Source organism: Ciconia boyciana, chromosome 1 (genome assembly GCF_034638445.1).
Source record: "Ciconia boyciana chromosome 1, ASM3463844v1, whole genome shotgun sequence".
In the NCBI taxonomy this organism is placed as follows: Eukaryota; Metazoa; Chordata; class Aves; order Ciconiiformes; family Ciconiidae; genus Ciconia; species Ciconia boyciana.
This window is the reverse complement of record NC_132934.1, coordinates 133,683,716-133,708,021: the sequence shown is the minus strand read 5'-3', so window position 1 is coordinate 133,708,021 and position 24,306 is coordinate 133,683,716. Positions and strand designations below refer to the sequence as shown.

The window sequence follows — 24,306 nt, the reverse complement described above, 5'->3', positions numbered from 1 at the left end:
CATCCTTTTTAGCACATTTCTTGTCCTCGTGGGTTGATTTTTTGTTTGAATTTGAAAGCAGTTCAGACCAGCACAGCTACTTTAATTTAATCTCAGTACCTGTCCATGACAAAACTGTTTTTTTTTTTGTTTTAAATGCACTGAGGTCAAGCACAACTTTGGGAATATGGTTATTATCTTGATGCTGCTTCAGAGGGTAGAATACACACAAATCACTCAATGACTTCAGTGGGGTGCAGGCTTTTCACATCATAGTCTTAAAGTCTCTCAGAGGTAATATTTGCTTTTGTTCTCTCCAGACAAATTAAAAACTATATGGAAAACTGAAACTGCATGATCCACAACACTTGGCAGACCCTACAAATTATATCTCTAAATACCTATATATTATATACCATTATATATAGAAAATACACAACACAGCCAAGACACTTTTGAGCTATAACATACTTCAATTTTTCTAATGCACTATTCCCAGATGGCTCTATTGATTAGAGCTAAACATTAAACCCTAACTGCATTAGCTGATTGACCAGAAGATTAATCACAGGGGAATTACACAGTTCCCAAGATCCCTGCTTTGCAAGATGTTGCGATTACTTGACAGAAATAAGGTGACCAATATCACTAAGATCCTTCTTTCCCTCAAGTAATTTTCTCCTGTTTACTTCTTCCAGGGTAACACTTTAGGTTTTCTTACAAGTTAACATTAGCATTCTTTATGTGGCATGTTTATGTACGGACCTCTATGTACATGTGTAGAAAAACACACATACAAAGATCTTTAGACAGGTAAATCTAAATTGAATGTGAATATACTCACAGCATTCTTTAGCTTATTACAAGTTTTCCAGCTGATACAAGAAGGAATTATCTGAAAATACCATGTCATATTCAATAGTCTTACAAATTCAGAAAAATCTAAAGCAAACCCCAGATTTTTTCCACAAGAAAATGCAGAATGATGTTACCAAGACATCAGAGGTTCAGTTCAAACTGGGCGTTCCAAAGATTAGGAACTTTTCATCAAAAGCATTGAAAGCTTTAAGTATTTTTAAACAGTATGGCTCCATGCTACATACTTTTAAGCCTCAAAACACACCAGCTAGAGATTAATCCATACAATAAAGATGACACTAAAATAGCCCTAGGATTTAGTTATCCCAAACTGGGGCAATCCATTGCCATATGGTTTGAAATGTCGCAATATTTCCTAGCCAATAAAACCTTACAAATGAAAATCCATTATTCATGGAGGTAATCCATCTGAAGGTAGGAGCACTCAATAAAATTTGTTACTATACTAACAAAGTGCTTTCAGGATTTATGTATCTAGGTCCTGATTTATGCCCAGCATTCATGTGCCGAACCAAACAAACTAAAAAGAGGAGGATTTCATTCAGTAGTCCATGTCCCTATGCCAGAAAAGAAGTTCTACTATTCATAATAACCTACACACCAATTGTAAGTTCAGCCTGAAAACAAAGATTTTGGTTTTAAGTTAGAAGAAGAATCTTTCCAATATGCCAAATGTAAGTGGCTCAGCTAGATGTATTTTCAAGACATGTTTTCAATGTGTTATATCTGCTCACTGCCTTTCGGAGAGGCATGGCACGCCCTCATCTTGCCCAGCCCCTAGGCTGCCAGTACTGCTGTCACACAGTATTTGAAGAGCAACAACGTACAGGAAAGTGACTGAAGATACTTCATTGCTCCACTTCATATATTTAGGGAGGTAACAACACATGCACCCAACTGCAACTCAGTCAATGACAAGTGTGGGGCAGGGACAGATGCAATAGCAGACAGCTATATGCAGTCCAACGCCTGGATGTGATTGAATGAGATACGAACTACAGTATCACCAGAGAATGGTACATCATCTCTAGCGAAATGCATCCCATTAAGAAGCCTTGCCTTTGGGGTTTAAAGGGAAATTGAATCTAGTTTAATAATTATGCAACATTCAAATGTTCTTCCAATATCATTGGGCTTTGGGGATTTTTTACATTTTCAATGAAGAAAGAATACTTGTATTTGTTTTTAATTAAATTACTCAATCAGTAGAGCCTTTTTTGATGTAAATGAGGTTTTTGGAAACTATAAACCAAATACAGATGAAAATAATTCCAAATATACCGTTTTACTTTGTTGGAAAGTGAGTGTTTAATCAAATTGTGACATCCCAGCACACAATAACCACCCAGACTAAAAAGACATTAAGAGGTTGTAATAGTTAATTTTACTTACAAATAAGAATATAAATAAGAAATAATAATGAAGTGCTCAAAATAGATGCCATGAAAGTGGACAGATAGGAAAATAACACAGAGAATTATATGGGTGAGACATTCAGACACACAAACAAGAAATTCTCAAAAGGGTATACAGATGCTAGAACATTAAGCTGCTTAGAAATCAGCAAAACTTTATTGAAATCAGTCTATTTCCATGTTTAAAGTAAAAAAAAAAAAAAAGAAAAAAGAAAATAATACGACAGCAGTTGAAGCCTTCAGGCAAACATAATAGTTCTATTTCAGACTGGGAATACAGTTTTATTCTGTAACTGTAAAGCAACCAAAGAAAACAAAACTACTTCAGTAGGTCACCGGGACTACAAAATTAAGATATTCCAAAAGTGGGGAAACGTTACTTTTTATTTTCTTCAGGTTTTCTCTTCATGGCCAATACCATCTGCAACATCCCCCTTCAAAGAAAGAAGTGTCAGAGGGAGCATCAGCCTGACCTGCAGCGGAATAAACCTTCTTGCTACAAGCCTAGAAGCACCTTCCCTTGAGGGAACTGGCTGGCCATTCCTGTAACTCCAGGACGGGATACCCAAAAAGAGCAGGAAATGCTGAGGCGCACTACCAGCAGTTGCTTGCCAGACTATCTAGGATTGCCACAGCTGCTTGCTTACACCTTGCTATATAATTAGTAGGCTAAAGTTGTTAAACGATTAAAATGCTCAGCTCTTTGGAATTGCTGACTTGAAGTGTGTTTCCAATAAACTCCTGTATCTGCCCATTCCACAAGCTTTTCTACAACCTGCAGCTTTGCCTATTAGGCTGACAGACTATTACAGCTCAGCTAGGGCAAACAAGGGAGGCTTTGAGTCAGGAAAGGTTTCAGGTGGAACAAAGTCTCCATGGATCACAACAGTCTTTCTAGGCTGTTAAAACTAAAACACAGTCCCAGGAAAAAAAGCAATGCCAGAGGCGGACAACAGGAAGGAGAGAAGCCCAAGGTCAACAAATTTTCTTTTGCTTAGAGAGAACTAGAGCACAAAAAGCAAAGGAAAAAACTCCCTTATTTTATAAATTCTAATGGCAGATCTTGAGCTTGAGGGGCAAAAGCAACTGTATGTTGAAAGGAAATTAAAAACATAGTTTCCCAAGAAGCAAAATAAACAAATCATATTCACTGCCAATGGGAAAAGAAATTTTGGAAACAAGACCTCAACAGCAGATGGTGCCTACAGTGCCACTTGATGGCTTATTCTGGGAGTGCATTCAGAGAGAGTCACCCATGAGACATCAGCCAGTCCTTGGGCTTCTGCTACAGCACATCTGGAAGCTGTTTGGTAACTCTGATGCAGAAGGGACGAATTAAAGACTGCACAAGCACCTTGTATTAGGGGATCTTTTCAGCTTCAGAGGTCTATTTTACAATGTCAAAATGTGCTTTGGGATTTTTTTCATTTGTTTTTTGTGGCTTGGGTTTTTGTTGTTTTTTTTTAACATCATCTTCTAAGTAAGAAACTGAGGGACAGAGAAGGCAATCACATAGAACTGGAATGACCCTATAAAGAATCAAAGGTCTTTGCACCCTTATTTCCACAAGAAAGCCTCCTACCACATGAACTAACAAGCAGTAGTCATAAAAGTCCTTGTGAACCACCTGTTGGAGGAGGATTAGTAAAAACACCTTACCACAGGATTTCACAGAAAAGTAACCGAGAGACATGGAACCCCAGCATTCATTCCCAACTGTTTTCTTGCAGTATTATACAGTTCTGTACTTGTGGCACAGATCATCCCCTTGTCACTATTAAATATTCCCCTTTCAACTCTACAGCTGTCAAAATAAGTTACTGTAAGGAAAGTCCAGCTCAATCCCTAGTGTTCATCCTGTTCTTGGAAATGAGTTGAACCACTTTATCTCATAACAACAACAAAAAAACCAACCCATCAATCTTGCCCAAAAGGAGCAGCAGATTTTAAAAAATTCAGTCTGCATTTTTAAAATTTCAAATGAGTGAGTTACAGGATTTGATCACGTCATACATGGCAATGTTAAGTAAAAGTCAAAGTAAACTCAGTGGTATTACAGCACGGCTCAGTCAAAGACTTAGTTGTGAGCTTAACTCCATGAACTACACATTGCCAAAAAGCTGACTTCTCAGCAGGATGAGGCCACAAGGTATATAGCAGCACAATGACAGAATGATCCAAAATGAAAGCAGGCTCAGAACTATTGAATGACATGCCAAATGTCCTTACTCTGATGCTACAGGTTAATTGTCTGGCACCCCATGGAAGTCTAAGGCTGAAACATAACTGGAATTCAGATATCTGCATTTAATAAGACAATTAGTTACAGTTGTATTTTGGGACAACTGTAATTAGAGTTATAGCTAATGAGCTAGAAAAATGACAAGCAAAAAGCTATCAATCACATTAAAAGTGAGTGTAAACAATGATGAAAATGCTTCTCTTGTTAGTTTCAAATGTACTTTTAATTTAAGTCTGTTAATTAATGCCTCATGGGTATCAGTGTCTGTGTCTGTGTAGTTATGGAAACCTCTAGTTCAACAACAAGCATTTTTATCTATTGTGATGAATGTCTGATCTTATTATAATTGATTTCTAACTATTTAGAACAAATAGGAAGGAACTGTGAATTCTGAACATATACAGCCTCCAAGGATATCTATCTGGTGACAAGCCTAGCATCTCAAAACTCATGCTTGCTGTTGCTTCAATACACTGTGCAGCCCCAAACCACTTCTGCCACAACAAGAATTTCCAATAGTATCTACCACTACCACAGACATAAAAACCCTTTCAAAAAGTATCTTATCCAACCTGTTGGCACCAGGAAGAAGGATCTGGGCCAGCTTCGGATGCTACTACCCCTCAGGTGTTGGTAAGCACCCTGAATCAGAGGTGGGAGAAAGGAAGGCATTCTCATCCTCAGCATGTCACCATGTGATATCAGTGTAACCCATTTTCACTGGGTGTCTGGGGAAACATGCTTGGGCACTGATGGAGGCACCTGAGGAGAAGACTTGCATTCCCTTCTGCCAACCCTTTGCTGGAGGCAGTGACCTTCAAGAAGTTCGAGGAGGAGCACAACCCATTTCTTTAACGATGAAGCCACATTAGCACAGTACAACAGGAACCAGCTTTTCTTTGCAACAGGAAAAGTTTAATGGGTTGTCAACAATAAGTGAGATTTGAAACACATTTCTTGCTAAATACCCACATAAAGATATATACACAGACTTTTGATTTAAACAATATCCATTTTAGTTTGCCGTAAGTCAGTTAGGAATCGATTTATTTCCAACTAAACAGAAATCCACAGAGATTTGAAAATATTAATCTAAGTCAATTTAAAACCAATTAATTCATCTGATGCAACTTTCTTAGGAGTATACAGTAAAATACTGCCTGTGGGAATCTGAGACGTTCTACTCATGAATAAAAAGATGGGGTAAGAGAAAGAAACAACTGGAAATAAAAAGTGAATGACCATTAATGTTCCAATTACCCACTGAACCTCTGTAAATAATGCTGAAGATGCTATCATCCAGTTTTTCTTCTTGACTAATGATAAACAAAATTGGTATTTTGCAAGAATTGCCTCCAATTGTCGCCTATGTAGGAGGGTTTCTTGCTGTTGTTTTGGGGGTTTTTTTACAATAACACAGCATGATTTTGGCCCTTGCAAAAATATCTTCATTTTGACAACTGAGGAAGCTATATTTTTTAAATAATAAGTCCCTCACATCAAATATTTACCATTTGAAATAAGGAGCATCATATTATTACATAAACACTGTGAATCCTATTTCAATGCAATGACTATGCAGCATTACCTAAAAGCAGAAGAGTAAACAATGAAATCAGTACATTGGTTGGTGCGGCTTTCTACATCAAATAAAGTTCCTGTTTCTAAAGAAAAATTCTGCCCTACTTTTTCGAGGAATTATCACTACTATGGTAAGGGCAGAAGAGGAAGTAATAACAGCAAGTATTCAACATCAACTGCTTGGTATCAACCATGATGGAAAATAAAGGTCACACAGTAACACTTCCTGAGGTGCTGAGAATTTTTTCTCTGAATTCCTTTATTTTTCCCTCTTCCACCAGCTGATCTAGTTCCACCCAGAAGAGTCAGACAATGTCCTGGATCCCATGAATGCACCAGATGATGCCTGAGGCAGAGCTTACGTTTCAGTAGCTGACAGAACAGGGTATTTCGTCAGGTCAAAGTGGGCACAGCCTCATCTGTGTCTGCTGTTCTTCTTCGGCATTTACTTATGGCCAGCAGTTCAAGCTAGCCATGAGCAATTGTCTTCCATGCTACAGTAAAACTAATTCCAGTATGCCATTCTCTAGGACTGCCAAACAAAAAAGCAGCCCTAGACAATACATTTTCTTAAACCTTAGAATCAGCAAGTTGTCAATGCTTTCTTCAACAGTAGCAATGCAAGGCACAATTATGAGTTTAAGACTACCAAGTCTGTAATCAGCAATCTAAGTGGTTTTCAAAAAATATGCCCTTAACTACAAGCACACACATGCAAGTACAGGAATGCTTCACTTTCATGGTTCTACATCTTTCAATTTTAATGCAAACATTTTCAGTCTCATTTGGATTTAAAGAAATCTGTTATTTATAATTAAGTTGTTCAAATTTATACGAAGACAAGAGATGCATTTCATAAAAGAAGTCGAGTGTCTCATCTAAATTATTTAATCATATCATTCATTTGGTAGAGTTAATTTGTTGGCTGGATACTAGGAAGGGTTTTTATTCTATCACTTTACTCTTGAAAGACACAGACTTAAAAGTTTTAAGTAGGGCAACTGACGGAAGATATTTGTGTGGCCATGTGAGGTCAAATATACTTCAAATTGCGCAATGAAAACAGCTCATGTGCTGCTGTGAAACTCATTATAATACTGGGTTTACATTGTCTTCAAAATATGTTCTTAAATATCTTACAACCTTGACATCCCCCATTACAATTCTGCTCACAGACAGAATAAGGTTAGTTAAGTGACACATCATGTCTGATTCCAGGAAGAACGATGTGCAGAGCTGGCATGCACAGCCAGGTTAAAGGAAAACCAGTGATCACTAAGCTTCTTACATTCACATGTGAGAATTTAAGATCTCATAAGAAAATGCTGGATGTCATGTAGATTGCAGTAGAATTTATATTCTTTTAGAACTGATTTCTTAAGTGACAGAGGCAGGAAAAGAAAATGAATCATACATCCTTGACAAGAAAATAAATGTTGACTTATTAGCTCCTGAGTCACAGGGAAAAAAATCCTTCAAATAAATGATACAAGCTGAAATGCACCTTTTACTGGCTGTCTGAGCAGCCAAAGTTCTTAGATCTTTTTAAAGCTAAGTAAATAAAGACTAAATGAGTTTGAATGCATTCTACTTAAAGGCTTCATTGTTAGCATTTTGACTTTTGGTCCTCATGCTATTAAAAGGTCCTCATAATATCTAGAAGATATTTCTAAAATCTCTAATGGAACAAAACTGAAGGTATTGGGAGTGAACAGCATTCCTTGATCCTGCAACCTGATTCATCTGTGCAAGGAAAATTTCTGTATCTCTGTCCAAGCTTTTGTATTTTGTTCCCAGTCCTTCTAAGAGATGTGCATTCATTTTCCACATCCATTTCCACCCAAAATAAGCGCATCTTGAGTCTCTAAAGAATTTGTTGGGGTTGGGTTTTGTTTTTTTTCTTTTTCTTTTTTTTTAAACTGATTACTCTAAAAGGAAATTGTTAAAATTTGCAGGCAAAGATGACAAAAGGTGAATGTCATGGCTGAACTCCAGAGGGCTTCAAGTAAATTTCTTAAATGTGTTTAACTCCGTAAAGATAATTCTTCCCTGTGGCTGGCTTACTAAAATTGGGAAGAGCTTTTTCTGCTATAATCTTGGTTCTTCAGAGATATAAACTCAATAGCCCTGTAGCACAAACTTTGAGCTTTTTCCCTGGACAGAACTCAGAAGCGTCAACTGATCGAGTAAAACCAGCAGAAGTGCTGCAGGGAAAAAAACCCTCATGAATCCATAAGCAAACAACCAGATCCCCTCACCCCCAACAGTAACCCAAACCAGACACGTCAGTATACTAGAGAAGAAAAATGTCTGGTTTAAATTATGTCTTAGAACACACTGTATCTAAGAGCTTAGCACTCACAAGATATGTCAGAACAGCATGTGTGTGTATATTCCATTAAAGATCTGCTCACCTCTCCCACAACTTCAATGATGTCACCAACTTTTAATTCCAGTTCATCTTCATTTTGAGGCATATAACTGAAAGCCACCTGACATCTTCTTCTTCTGTTTCTCTCTCCTGGTGGAAATGAAGGAAATAGGGAAATTGTAAAACGAAAACAAAATGCCATGCCAAACAGAAGCCAGGGGAAATTATTAAAGATGAAATATTATTCTTTGAGCACTATTAAAAGAATCAGAATGTTTGCAATGCTTAGTATATCTGCCTAGAATTAATTTATATAAAGTGTGGAGAAAAGATTTCTGGTGCATATTATTTATTTCCACTATTTTTATAATTCAATGCAATTAATAAAAAGAAATTGTGGGAATTTTTTATTTTCTGTAATATTATTCAAGAGCCAAAATTTAACTAATAGATTGTGCTTCCTAGTGACAGGATGGACAAACTTTACCCAGAAGATCTTTCCAGGTGTATTTGCTACAATTTCTCTTCTAGGCTAGTGCTGTATACACATGGTGCAGGCAAATCCAGAAATGGGAGGGGTGTGGAAGGGATCCAAAACCTTGTGGCTTTTGCTTATATGGAAATAAGCTCTCAACTGATTATTTTGTCCTGTATCTTTTTCTCCATAATTCTTTCACAGGTGTACAAACATCTCACTAACCGTTTTTTAATATATATTCTTTTAAATATATACACACACACATTCAGATATATATGTACATATGTGTATGTATGCATACACATATATTTGTAAGGTGCATATTTATGCACTAATATCAGAAAGAAAACAGAAGGAAAACCCATCCCAAAGGACCCCCAAAGCTAGGTGTGGCATTGGGTTAGCATGGTTAAGACAGGCTAATTTTGTTAATCAACCAGCTACTGGAAATGGTGTTACCAGCCATATTTCTCTTCAGCTTGGACACCCAGGCTCCCATGAGAAGCTGGTATGAGGGTGCATCTTTGGATGCACGACTGGAGAGAGGCTTGAATTCATAGCTCTGAATCAGAGTAAGAGCCCTTAAACTTGACCCTTCTGCCATCATAGTTCTAAGGCAGACAGATAAATGAAAAGATTCAGTTCCAGAGCTTGCTTTGCCAGATCCGCTGGCTTACATATAGTTATAGTTGTATGATTTATAGCAGAGCAGATGAGAGAACTTCCCTAAATTAAGTTGCCGAAGCTTGCTGCTCAGCCTCTATTAGCTGAAGGACAACTTAGGGACATGAATCATGACCATGTTGGAATGTGGTGGAGGAGGAGAAGGTAGGAAGAGAGAAATCATTCAGAACACAGGATTCACTGATTACTCCCTCTTCTCTAGAAGATGTGCAATGTATAAACCATACTATGTCTTATTATTTATATACATGTATCCACACATACATACACACACTCTACACACATAAATGTACTTTCTTTTATACTATTTCTCTTAACTGTTAAACATGTCCAGTACACAGCAAAATCAGTTGTGTAAACACTGTCCAAGAACGGCCTTAATCTGACATTTAATTACAGAAATGGATCTTATGGTCAGTCTATTATTTCCCCTGCAACATTTCTTGATAATCCTGCTCTAGGGCAAACAGTAATACAAAGTTACAGAACTTTTTGAAACTAGAGAAAGAAGGGAGAAGGGAAGCCATTGAATTTGGCTTTCTGACAATATTTTTCACAGCCACTGCAATCCTGCATGAGTGGCAGCTTTTTGAATGTTAAAATTAATACCTTAATGCAATGTAACCAAACTCGCTCAAATTGGCTCTTTTTTCCACCTACAGATGACTATTTGTTCTTCACCATCTAAACTAAAATGGTCCTAAAAATTGACAACTTTACACAGCTACATTCAAAGTAACTTAAATATAGTAAATACCTTCCATACTGAGTGCTTCTTTCATTCTGTGAAAGAGGCTGGCTATTTTCTCTAAAGATAACATTCCCACTATGATTTCTAACGTCAAGTAGCAACTGATGTGCTGATGTTGCCTGATGTGACAGATGTCAGTTGTGACCCTACTTAATAATCAATATTGTGTGACTCTTGAAGAATATTTTTGAGATTGCTAAGAGTGTAAGAAATAAACACAATTCTGGATGTTAATAATAGAACTGTATGAATCCTTCTCCCTCCCACCCCATAAAGTTTTTTTATTACTGTATAGAAAATCTAGCAAAAGTCTGCATTTATCTCCATTGGTCTCATGGTTGTCTCACTGCTCTCCCTCTCCTCCCAAATCTTTCTCTAAAGAAATACCTAAGTGGAGAGTAGCAAGCCAACAAGAGGCATAGACTCTATGTAACAACTGGTTCCTCTCTCTGGTCTAATGCAAGACAACAGATCCAGCAGCGCATCCCTTTGGTTTGAAGGAGAAGGTGCTGCTGGACTCTGTGTGCATGCTAATGTTTGGAGCACTTGACAGAGCACGAGTTGTGTGAAGAGCTTTACAGCCAAGGGGTATCTGTTTTCTCTTACACTAAACCAACCTAGGTAATACAGCAGTATGAGTTTTCTAAGAAAACAGAGCTGACAGGAAAAGAAGTCAGAGTAACCAAGCAGTGCGTATACAAAAACTCTTAGTAAAGAAAAACTCTGGTTTTGCAAATGCAGTATTCCCACCCCAGCATCACTAATTTTTTGTCTGTTTCTTAACTAGCACAAAGTCTCCAAAGGCAGCGTGGTCAGGAACCAGAAAGATCAACTGGGACAGCTAACAAGCAGTTTAGACAGAAACATTGAAGTCTTGGTCTTCTCTCGCCATTTCCCCTTTTGCTAATATTGCCACTTATTGCAGAGTATTATTACAGTCTATGCTTTAACTGCTTGTCATCTGAGGTCTAAATGGCACACTGTGACTTTAAAATGTAAGTAATTTGACCGATTGATGTAAAGTTAATTTTAAACCAGACAGGGCAGCAATTCTGCAATGAAGACTGCAGATACTTTCTAATCTAATCCATTTTTTTCTTACTTATAAATTGATGAAGAAAATATTTTGTAGGAGGTTTTTTTGCATTTTTCTCCACACTTGAGCATAAACTGAGTTACTTGCAAGTGAAAAGTTAGCGAGTGGTGAAAAGGCAGTGGCAATAAACCCAGTACTTTAAAACCAGAAAAGGCACGCTGCAAAGTCCTCACTGGGTTTTGAAAGGCTTAGAAGAAGGAAAAAAAGGGATCAGTGAACTTTTACTGGCCCACGTATAATAATTTGTAGCAAGTAACCTGCTGCAGGCAGCACCACACTGCACTTTGCCTGCTGGTTGCAGTTCTAGGCTTCTTCATTTCCTGTAGCTGTGGTGCAACATCAATAGTGTTTTGAAGGCAAAACGCCTGTGAGCTGCAGGTCAGGAACTAACCAAGCTACATGTTATTCAGAACAAGCTATCATACAGAAATAATGTCACTCACCCTTGTAAAAAACACTGGCTCCCATTTACATAGTTATGATAAACCTCAAAGGAAAAAAATGCATATGCCTAGTTTTTGCACTCTGTTCTTAAAACAAACCAGGCAGCTACAGAGAATTTGCTGTGCATGTATAAGGGGGCTAACAAACCACTGACTGCAAAGCGTATTGCATCTGAAGCGATGGCACCAAGACCTCAACAAGTGTGCCACAGAGCATGCCTGACTGCTCCGCTCCCTGTAAGGACTGTGTCGAAGGCACTGAACCCTTACAAAGTGTATGCAGATCTAGCAAGGGAAGAAAGAAAATGGACCTTGTATGCATTGCGAAAGATGTCATGTCATGATGCACCTTAAGAGCGATACTGGCTGCCGCCTCATTTGCAGCTGTTGATTGCCAACTCCTGCTCACCCTACCTGAGGCTACTGTTCCCTCTGCCCTGAGAGGTGAACCGCTTCTCCGATCATTCCCCAAACACTTTCGCTCAGAGCAAAACTCGGTAGCTTAGCAGGGTAAACAACAGGCTTTGCTAAAACAGCTCCTTTAGGTCTTTATCCTAAGATTCACCTGTCTCTCATTGTAGGTGTTCCTGAGTTGCATGTCTAAAATCTGAGCCTATCCCTCAGGAGTGGAGAGAACCTAATACCTCCAGAGGGTATTTAGTGTCACTATAAAATAGACAACTAAAATACCTTTTCTACTGCTGTGGCTAGATCAGACTTCAACATCAAACAACTTCAAAATGTCTAAAGTTAGGTAAAATGGTAAAAGGAATTAACATATATTTACAGACTTGAAACAAGCAAACAAAAAAATCTTTGAGGGCACAAATCTAAATCGTTTTAAAGTGGTATTTGATCAGATCCTAAAAATGGTTGCCTGTAACAGTAGGAGACCATAAAGGGGCTTCCTCCAGCTGTACACATTCAAGAGAGAGAATGATTTCTAGACATTTAAAAACCCCTCTGGCATTAGCAATGAAAATAAAAAAAGACGCAATGACAACGCATCATCATTCAATGCTTACCTTTGTAAGAGGTACCAAAAGCTGAGGCAACACTACACAAGAAGTCACACTGGTACTTACGTGCCGCCATTGGACCCAGGAAAGGTCAAGAACTGACAACGCGGGATTTGATAAAAAGTGCGGCAGCAGCAGAGTAGATAGGAAGTAAACTATTACAAAATGGACTGGAATTTTCAAATCCAAACTACTTTTTTTAAACTTAAAACCTCTGTCATGGAACAGATGTTTATATAAATGTGTGCATGTGTGAATGGGTTATATGGTGGTTTCTACAAAGCCTACTTTTCACTGATGCCAATGTCTTTGTAGCCTGTCCTGGCAGTGAAAACCACATGGCTAACTTCACTAACAGAAGGTCCATCAATTCTACATACTAATCCATCAATTCTACATACTAATCCACTTTTTTTGCCACCACAAGAGAAAAAGTACAGCAATCCGTTTCATAACACAGTACAACTATTCTATGGAGTCAAGAAACTATATTCCATAAAAACCTTCAGGGAATAGAGAAATGTCTGTCCCTCTCCCTGCTGACAAAAGGTATACCTAAATGGTTGACAATCTCTTCAAAACTAGTCCCCACAGTTTTGTAATTGGATCTGTTTTAAAAAGAGACATATTGATATCATTGTGGCTCAGACAAACAATCCAACCCAATTGTTCCTGGATTTCTTTTATTACTGTTTTTTAATAAAGGAGTGTTGCTATGGAAATTGCATGGTTAGGTTGGGGACTGAGCCAAGGTTTGCAGCATGAGGAGCCTAAAGACATTTCTCCCACACCGAAATAATTTCAAACACACTAAAACACACAGCAGCTCCTGCAGACCCATGGACTTCCCTCTACCACGGGCTTGCTGGGCAGGCTCAGGTGAACCATGGAAGGAAACTGAGATCTCCTGGGCCACCCTTCAAGTAGATGCAAAGTGACTGAATTCAGTAAAATCACTTGGCAAAGAAGCCCCTTTCAGGCAGGTCTATTAGGAGGAAAATGCCAAGTTGGAGGAAAAGGTTCCTGTCTTCTATTTCAGATTTCCCTGCGTGCAGCATCATCTGCCCATCAGCCTCAGTTGCACTTCCCATCCTTCCAGCTTTCAAAGCTATATCTGTAGCTGGGGGGAACTGGTTCAGTGCACAGTGTCTCCTCGTTAGACAAGCTGGGCTGTGATATGACTCAGCTAGAAACCAGTTCTAAATTTAATGTGCAAAAGACAAAAGGCAACTATTGTACAACTAAGGGATGACGTATATGCTTTTAGGTTGCATGTTACGGATTTTAATGGTACTGATGGAGTTCTGGAACAGCTGTTTTGGACTGCCAGCCTAGATGGTTACTGCATCACCTTTTTTTTGTTATAAACCATTGAATTGTGTATATTAAAATGCAAATGTTAAGAAAAAGGTTGAGCTACCAGCTTACTTCTGAGAAAAATTCTTCCTAAAAACACTACCCTCACTAGATGCTTTTGAGAAACAGAAGTTACCTAATTAAGAGCAAACAGACAGCATTAAAAATGTTAACTTTTTAAATTGCTTTTTTTAAAGTATATTGAAGATAGTGTTAAGAGATTTCATATAAAGTCTTGGTCATACTCAGTTCTAATGTGGATTCTGTCATCATCTTCCACAACACAAGGACTCCACTATCTTATATCCACCCACTAGTAGAAATACAATTCTGATTTTAAAAGGCACCAGAATTGTCAAGTTCCAAATTCCTGGAGGATTTTGGCAGTATTTTTCTGACCTGGGATGTGACATGTCAATTCCAACTCTCTCATCCCCCACATGCTCTTAGAAGGGTGAATGCTTTTGGATGGATGACAAAAAAACCTCGCTGAGGCCTGTTATTTCCCCTGTCTAGCAGAAAACAGAAGTAAGCTGGGTGTGAATATTTGGGGGGGGGGGCTGGGTTGGTTTGTTTGTTTTGAATTTGTGACATTAAGATACCACAGAAGAGAAAGATAAACTGCAAGGAGGGGTGAGGGAGACAGAATATTTGAGGTTCTTCCAGTACTCTATCAAACGGGTTATGTAAAGCTGCTGTGTTTTTCTACAAGCAGATGAACTGGGAAGTGCCCTGCTTTGATGTGTGCAGCTGAATCATGGAGATTGCAGGACTCCATTAAGCACAATTAAGCCACAAAGCAATATGCCATCACTGCTAGTAATATGTTACTCCAAGTGTGTTAATGTTCTATTGTTACTGAGGAGTAGGTTTTCTCTTGCTAGACGCCACAGCAACACTTCCAGGTTTCAGCCACCTGGCTGCTGCTCTGAATTTTATGACCAAGATTTGTCTGTGAGGAACCTGAAAGCCTGGAGGACACAGTTTTGTTACACCATCAGGTTTTAACACATATGCACCATCAGAATAACATCAAACCTCATATTGTTCAAGGAATTCATTCTTTTGTTACAAACATGCAGCAATATTCGGGCCTTTTATTGTGTATGAGTCTTTTGCATAACAGCAGTAATTACGGGAAGCAACTTACAGCAACAACGTAGTACCAGTGGCCATATGCTTTTAGGAGAAAACTATTAATTAACTGAGAAGTGGAGCACTTCCGTATGCCACAGCAGGAGCCAGGCTTGTGCATTTGACAGACAGAACTGAAATACTAGTGAAGCCAAGATCATTATTTAAGCCTAACCCAAAGCAGAAGGAAATGCTAGGAAAGTAACTGTAAACAAACTCAAAAGACACTTGTACAGTTTAACCGTATAACACCAGATTTTTTTTCTTTCTGAGTCTGAAAGTTTTAAAATGCATATAAAAGGAGTAGAAACGTCTGCAAGTGCAACATTAAGAACGCAGTCAAATCATCACCAGCAAATTAGACAAAGCAAGTCCAAACTCCAACAGGAAAACTTGGCCTAGCCATACAGACTGCATATTTTATACTCTTTTAGGAGGAAAGTGTAAAGCACAGTGTATTAAACTACACATTAACTTAACCACATGCAGAACTGAAAATGTGTATGTTTATCAAAGCTACTAGTTCTAGTACCTGTATGTTTTAAACTTCATAGTGTAAATTATTATTTTGGATTAACATTACAGGTGAAACACTCCATCACAAGATGAAAATTGGAACTTGGTGCCAGGGTTTCAAGTAGGCTTTTAAAACTGTACTTTAAAAGCAGTTACAGTCCTGGTACAGACTGGACAAGCCCACTCAGCTTCTCACCTGCTTCCAGAGATGCAAAAATATTCCTCAGCAGCAAGTGGTGCCTTTACACCAGCTTTTTCCAAATGACCCAGTTCTCTTGCCTGTTCTCAACAATAACAATTTGTTGCTCTCATCTAGTGCCTTTTACAAGCAGTATATTCCAAGGAGCAGCAAATGCTTCTGTCCTCGTTGTAATGCTGGGTAAGCCAAGGCGTATTTCAACAAGGTGGCTTGCCCCAGTCATCCACAACCTTGGCACTTAGTTCACTGCCATGTGCCCCAGCTCCCACTGCCTGGCACTGGGGTTCCCCACCATCCCATACCCAATTAGCACCTGTTGACATGAGGGGGCCTATTACCCAACAGCAGATCTTGCACTTGCCTGTATATTTGGTTCGTTTTCTCATACTTGGAAGATGACTGGCAAGGATACATTACAAAAAGAGCTAGCATACAATTCATACAAAATGATTGTATAAGGAGCTTTAAGAAATACTGCAGGCAATAGATATCTGTAGCAATAAATGAGCTTTTCTAAAGAACAAGAAGAGATACACAAACTTGAAATCTTCTTTCTTGGATGGCAGATGAAGTTTCAAAATGCAAGAACAGAAACACAACAAGATTTGCAAGAGGCCCATAAAAGGCCTTTCTCTTTATATTCTCATTGCATATATCTCATGTTGTCATGGGATAATTCCAAAATGTTATCCCCATAGCCAGGTTTTGAGATAGTGCTCGACTACTTTGCTCTTTGCTGCTTTTTTGTATTGATCTCTGGAGAAAGCATTTGAATAAACCAAAACTAAACACGAATTGCTGTTGCATCTTTCCCACTTCTCTTATGTTCCATCACATAATTCACACTGCTTAAATTGCCTATGCACAGTAGCACTTCATAACAAACAGTAAATGAAAGTTAATAGCTCTAATTTGTGGAACCACTGTGCACATTCAGTTCACTTTGTGTTGTCCTCTCTATAAATAAAGGCATTTAGATCAAACCACATGGATTCCTACACAGTAATCTCCAAAAACATTAACTTTGTACTACCAGCTTGCCGTCTTGAAGCTGACTTCTGTCCAACTTAACTAAAAAAAAATTTCCAGAACAGCTTTAAAAAGTATGTCTTCTTCTTAAAGAATGCCAACAACTGTGCTACTTCATTTTTAGCTACCGGAGTATCAGTGCTTTTTGACAGGTTCTCAATCTCTGTAATTACATTACATTGAAGGTCTTACTCCGACCTCTGCTATATCAGTTTCAAGTAAGCCTCTCTTATCAGGACAAAAAAAACATTGTCAAGGTTTTATTTTCACTCCAACAGGTAACAACATACATTAAACAAATGCCTCAAGACATGTTGGAGAGATGCAAAAAATACAGCAACCAATTTTCTGGTTGCTGCACTCATGAGAGCTGTGTGTAGCACTTCTGCTACACAATGAACACATGCAATAAATCAGCAACACTTAACAAAAAACAAAGCTCTCTTTCATACTGGGCGCTTAGAACATCAGTAAGATTTTTAAACTAGAATCTTGTTTTCCTCTAGAATATCTATACAATTTAAATATTCCTTTTGAAGCCATTAAAGGCAACAAAGTTAAACAAAAAATATTAACACATCCACAGACAGAGCAGACACTTCACTTTCCTGTTCAGCAGTGTTCCTAAAATCTAGGAAACTACATTAAATTTGGAACACAAGCCCAGACAAATCCTAAATTCTAGGAAGCTAACGTGTGAAGCTAGGAGATGCCCTGGTAAACTGGGAAAATAACTCACCCAGTCTGTGTAATGGGTCTGATTCTGCAACACTTACACCGAGATGAGTAGTCACTTGGGCAGAAACACTCAGGCATGTGTCTCCCATAGCAATGAAGCCATGACATTTTCAAAACCTTGCAGAGAACAGAGCTGTGGCAGGGCTGCTCACTGGGCTGCTGACACACAGCAGCTCAGCGTGTGAGGTTATACAACTACCTGTCCTTCAGCTCTGCTAAAAGGAAAACACACCAGGAGGAGCCCTCAATTGCACTCCTCATGTTAAGATTTGTTATTATTTCTCAGCTACCATTGTGAAAATGCTATAATCCAAAATAACCTGCCGTTTTAAAGGGCATGTTATGCTATACTTCGTTATTTGAGGGTTGCACAAGTGCCCAGGAATACATGTTCAGAAGAGCAATAAATAAACATGATAAATTGAAATAAATCAATTCCTCTTGCTGCTGCTGGCCCTCTGAAGCCCCAGGCACCATTAGCTCTATGACAGCTGAGCAGAAGGTGGGTTTCCCAAAAGGTATCTCAGAACTGAAAGTGAAAATTAACATTCACTGTTCCACAACATCCTCAAAAATGAACAGTGCCACACTATCCACATGGGATAGTTCACTCCACAAGCACAGGACAAGTATTTTTGTATCAGGCAGACCACATGTGTATCACTACCCTCCAAAACTGAGCATCAAATGGGAAAAAAGAAACAAACCAAAAGGCTATCTGTTTTGGCAAGTCACCAGCCTACATATACAGTGCAGGGGCAGAACAAGTCGCCCCAGGCAATGTTGGAGAAGAAGAGGAGGCAAGCGTTCTGCAATAGCTGCATCTAGCCAGCTCTGCAGCATCTTTAGCTTTTGGTGGTGAGAAACTCTGAATGCCACAGAAATGCTCCCATATTTTCTGAGTTGTTCTCATCAGTTAAACAAGCTTCTGTGGTATTTATAAGATTTCATTTTTACTAAATTAAACTGATGACCTATTAAGAGTGATGGCTCATGGTAAGAAGGCTGACAGAAATTTAGTTCTTTAATATAGTGTCATTTTCAAAAGATGCCACGCACAGATCATGTTCTTTTGGTCTTCTTCCTTTTGCTTTTTTCACAAGATTCTAACACATTCAAAAAGCTGTAATTTAATCAAAAGAGCCAAAAGGTACAATGTTCAATTCCCTCATTACTGCCCTGTACCTTCAGTTCTCATGGAAAGCAGGCTTTATACCTCAAAATCCTCTGCTACTGAGCACATCCAGAGGTTTATAGCCCTGAGTATAAGGGATTTGCTTGAATGCAATCATTAATGCTAAACCAACAACACATATCAACAGTAACAAATCAAATTGTCCACATTTTCTTCAGTGCTTCAGTGAGCAACACATTTTCTTCGGTGCTGGAGAAAGAGGAGCGTGGCACTTGGCTTGGCAAACCACAGAACAAGATTCCACTTCCTAAAGTTAGTTTAAGCATTGAACTTTATAGCGTTGATATTATGCTGCATCCCAGTTATTTCACGTCAAACTCCCTTAAGATTTTCTTTCTTGCTTCCAGGCATGCTCAGCTTAATTCTCCCATCCTGACTTTCAGAGCTTATCTTTGGTACATCACCTGTTACAAGAAAAAGTTCTTCAGGACAATTTAGCTCCTCAGTTGCACCTCCACAACTTCACTACCTTTCAGCGACTCTGACAAGAGTTCCTACACAGGTCTGTATATAGATCCCAGGCAGAAGCTGAGAAGCAAATTATAGAAGTCCTACCATATCTCAGTCTCTCAAAGTATTGCCTACTCTAGTGCAAGTCCACCTGTCACCCACTGGTTTGCCTTGCTTAAGAGCATTTATCCAAACACAAATGCATTCCTAAAGGTCTGTAAAACTCTCCAGGTAAGACTTGCATGGAACAGAATTAACTATCATTGAATAATTCCTGTGCCACCCACCAATAGCACATTGCCAATAAAACTGGAAGCAAGTGATGCAGAAACTCAGAAAACTTGCTCATTAGCATATCTGATTGCACCTTGTACCTCTCAGGCAATCTCAGACATGTGTACTTCACTAGACAGTCCAGACAGACAGAAGCCAGACACACTACCATTTCTTTTAAAGCATGAGTTTTATTACAAAACCTTACTAGGCACTACAGGCAGAACTTTTAAATTATACTATGTCCACTGACTTATGTTCCAGATGCTGGCATGTAGGCAGCATTCTTCTCCCTTATGACTATGCCTTCATTTCATTTCGTTCAACTTTCACATGCATTTGCCTGTCATTTCACTGCTGAAAAACACCTAGAATTGGGCAGGATTGTTGGCAGAATAGTTAAGATGATCAAAAGACTTGTTGCCAAAAGACAACTGTGTTTTTATATACAGAACACCCAGAGCACTTAAATAATAGTTACAATCTCTTCCAATAGCTTGTTAGTCACTGTGTTGCTGCATTTATCACAAATGACTAACCTCTGGTTCCAGTACTGAGATTCCCATTTGTCTACTCCAGGGGCCTAATTTTGTCATAACAACCAACATAATTAAATGGTAGTAACATGGGAAAGAATTGCAAGTATACTTAGATATTTAGGCACCTAAAAGGCTAACTTCACTCTAAAAGACCCCTGCTTCTACATCTTTCAAGCACTCTGTAAAATCTCTTCCCTAGTTAAATTTTTAACACAGCACTGGTTGTTGTTGCAAATAAGTATCCAAAGCCGACAGCAACTGCGTGATGGAATATGTTATAATCCTGAGCTGCATTAAAAAAAAAAAGACAGAAAAAAAAGAGGAATTGTTCAGCATTAAGGAAGAGACAAAAAGGGCTTCCAAATACTTGCCTTCTGAGAAGCAAAAAGGGAAAGTCACTCAAAGTTAAGGCAGATTCAGTCAGGAGAGCAGGGAACAGGAACTGTTCCAGCATAAATGGAAAACTGAAAACATGGCACATCTTACAACCTCAAGACAAGATACCAGTACAAAGTGATACAATAATTGGCCCCTATGTGCTCAACCCAAACTGTTGCTCACACCTATATACGATACCCTACCTCCCCAGCTTTTTCTCGCTGCTCCCTTATTATTCTGTTTCCTTGCATGACCAAAAAAACCCCTGAAATCCTGCAGGGATGCATTTTTGTCTTTACAATAATGAAATAAAGTGATTTAAAAAAACGACACTTGGATGTATTTTGCGGATATGCTCTATGTTTATGAAGGCAGAAAAATTATGGGACTGAGTCTGTGTGATTGGTGTACCAATCATGCTGCTTAAAAATGTCAATACAATAAAACAGTCTTCTGTAACTTCTTCTCCATAACTAAAGGCAGGCACTATTAAAGTATGAAAAAATAAATACACACAACTTTTCATAATATACTCCTGGCACTTCATTACCCATAAGATTTAGAATTACTAAATAATTTTCCAGCAACATATTTCCTCTTCTGTATTCCTTAATATTATTCAATATACAGATTAAGACAGTAGGATAACATAGTTGTAGGTTTAACCTTATATTCCAGCTGTGTATATCGTCACAGATATGCATAATCAGTCTACAATTCTCTTCCATCAGTTTGGAAGAACCTGTATAAAAATGCTTCTCATTTAAGTACTATGCATATGTAAGCCTCTGAAAACCTTGCTGCCATCTCAGCCATTCATGATTTCACCTTTACTTTCATATATATTACACAAAATGCAATAGTCAAATGTTGTAATTGCTTCATCAGTCACCAGAAGCATTGCTATGTCTCAATATGGTATTTGCATTTGTTTAGAGAGGCCCAAGTACATACTCCAGTGCCATCGCACACCTCTTCAAATGTTGAAGCTACGATACTGGAAGTTGGTCTTACCCAAGGGAGCTTCTTGACGTAGAGTGAAAAGGGACACAGGAAAGCACATGACCACAGAAGCAATTGAAACAAGACATGCTCACGGGGAAGGCAGCTGTCAATTACTCCCTCAGTACTAAGGGTTCAACACTTTTGAAAGCCCTTGTATTATGTGCTGTACCTGACTACTTCAGGTACAAATATCTGCTAAAATCTTGCTTTAAAAGTAGCTTTTTCTGGTTAATCTTTGATGCTGCTTGGAGAAGGAGAACAGGAGAAGTATGCAGCTTCCATAGGCAGCCCTTGCATGACAGAGGAATTTCAACCTACTTCCCCCGGCCGCCTCTCAGTCATGCCTTGTGTTCACATGTATCCCCACAGCACAGCTGCAGCCACAGACAACTTCCACTTCCAGGCTAATGCTCGTATTTGTCCTCAGGGCTAATATTATTTTGTATGTTATGAACAGCAGCACTATGTTTGCTTACAGAGCTACTATGAGCTACACTATATCCTGAGACAGTAATCTGTAAATATTAAATCACCTACTAATATCAGTCTAAATATCTTCACAAAAAGCAGCACCTGGGAACTAATATGAACCCTGGCTGTTTTTATAGTGTGTGCTGCTTGCATTATTGAAAACCAGAGAATAAGGAAATTCAGTAATACAGAAAGCTTTATTTAAGCGTAGAAGAAATCCCTACCAATACCTAAGATGAAAAAATAACAAAAGCAAATCTAGGCCTCCATATCTCAGACAAAATTTTAAATCAAGCACCACACAAAAGATACTTGATATCTTTGTGCTGCAAGGAAAGATTAATATAAATATATGTAAAGCTTTGCGTAATTCACTATCTTTTGCCTTTGAAGATAGATGCTGAAGCATGCAAAACATCTGATAACTTACTTGCCTCTCAGGTAATTCATACTTTTTTTATTTACAGAAATATCCCTGTAAATAACTTAGTACTTAAGTCAGTCTTTTTTTTTTTTTGAGTAAATTACATTTCTTTGCCTGCTCTTATATGACTTACCTTGTTGCTTTATTATTTTGCAGTGTTCACAGATGTTCAATATCTTAAAAGCCACTAAGAAAGCTGAAGCCTGCACTGAAACTCCAATTTAAACAACTTTTCATAAAGACAAAGAGAGTATTTATACTTAGAAAAGAGTGTGGTAAGGTAGGATGATGACTCAGTAGCAACAGGCAAAAGCAAACACAGCACTGTTTCATCTCCTTTTTCAACAGATCGAGTTTAACCTGAAGCTGGCATGACAACAAATCTGATGACCATTTGGCCTTCACTGTGAGACTACACACGCTCTTGCAAATCAATTTGCAATGGATGTGTATGCATGTAAAAGACCTCTGAACTCCAAACAGCTTAGTGAATAAAGCCAAATTTGTATGTGGAAATAGAGGAAGACAGAGCCACAGAGCCTATGTAACTGAAGACCACCTCTCCAGTACAGAACCTAGCACTTCATGGCGACACGTTTGCTTGCAGACAAACCCAGAGTGACTATGCAAACATGGTCCCTTCTTTTACAGTACATAGTATTGGCAGCCGCTGCAGAACTGCCAGCCCTTCAGTTTTCACTTCAGTTAGCACAGAGATCCACATGAATGATAAAATATTCACCAACGTATCTAGCCTTTTTCTTAAAGTGGGAATACATAAATACCCCCTTTCTGAGTCAGACTAATTACTTCACATCTTATTCTGCTTCCAATATTTTAAATGCAGTGTGCTCTCAATGTAGAAACCCACAAAGAATACACTATCATGTTTGTTTAGGGTTGCAAAAGTTTTCTTGTAACAAGCCTCAGGTTAAAGTATTCTTTGGCATCTTCAATACAGACCTGATGGGAGTTAGCAATCCCTGAAGAGATTAGCATATTAAGGCAAGAACCTCACCTAGTGAATAGTGACTGCAGAGAAATGGCCTGCTACTGAAGCTGAAAATACAGGCTGTTCTGAATTAACTTTGAAAGATTTCATACAGTTAAATAAGAGAAGTGTCCTTTGAAATTTGTTCTCACCAATGATCACAAAGTTCTGCAAAAAGCACTATATTTGATGTATAGCGCAACAGACAATAAGTCTTCATGTTTCCCCATGCCCAGCTGACTTGCCTGTAACCAAAGGCTGAGTCACAACGAACAAAACAGATTATAGTCCAAATGCAGAAGAACCGCTTCTCCTCATTGAAAGCCTCATTGAACCAAAATGTTTGTGAGCAAAGTCATTCATTGATATAAGAACTTTTCTAGATTTTGAGATCCAACAGGTGATAAAACATAAGAAACAAAATATTTAGACTATCAGAATACTGTCTTGGCTGCCCATTGTCTTGCGTTATTTTCCTGTGAATTCATAATCTTTAAGACATCTGTTATCTCAAGCTGGCAAAGAAAAGAATCTCAAGGAGGAGGCAAGCAAATGAATCATTTATCATCTGCCCTCTCTCCTCCTGACTGCTTCTCTGCTGATTTCAAATGATACAGGAACAGTTTATTTATAAAAGGCACCACTGGTATCTTCTAATTTTGAACACACA

General features: G+C 38.5%; 1 protein-coding gene across 5 annotated transcripts in view; it reads right to left on the bottom strand.

Moving 5' to 3' along the window:
• SH3KBP1 (SH3 domain containing kinase binding protein 1) overlaps positions 1-24,306 on the bottom strand; it is a 233,539-nt gene that overhangs the window by 109,599 nt on the left and 99,634 nt on the right. For all 5 annotated transcript variants that reach the window (XM_072849072.1, XM_072849070.1, XM_072849063.1 and 2 more), the window contains one exon: positions 8,511-8,617. In XM_072849072.1, coding sequence (XP_072705173.1) covers positions 8,511-8,617 — 107 coding nt within the window. The remainder of the gene's footprint in view (positions 1-8,510; positions 8,618-24,306) is intronic.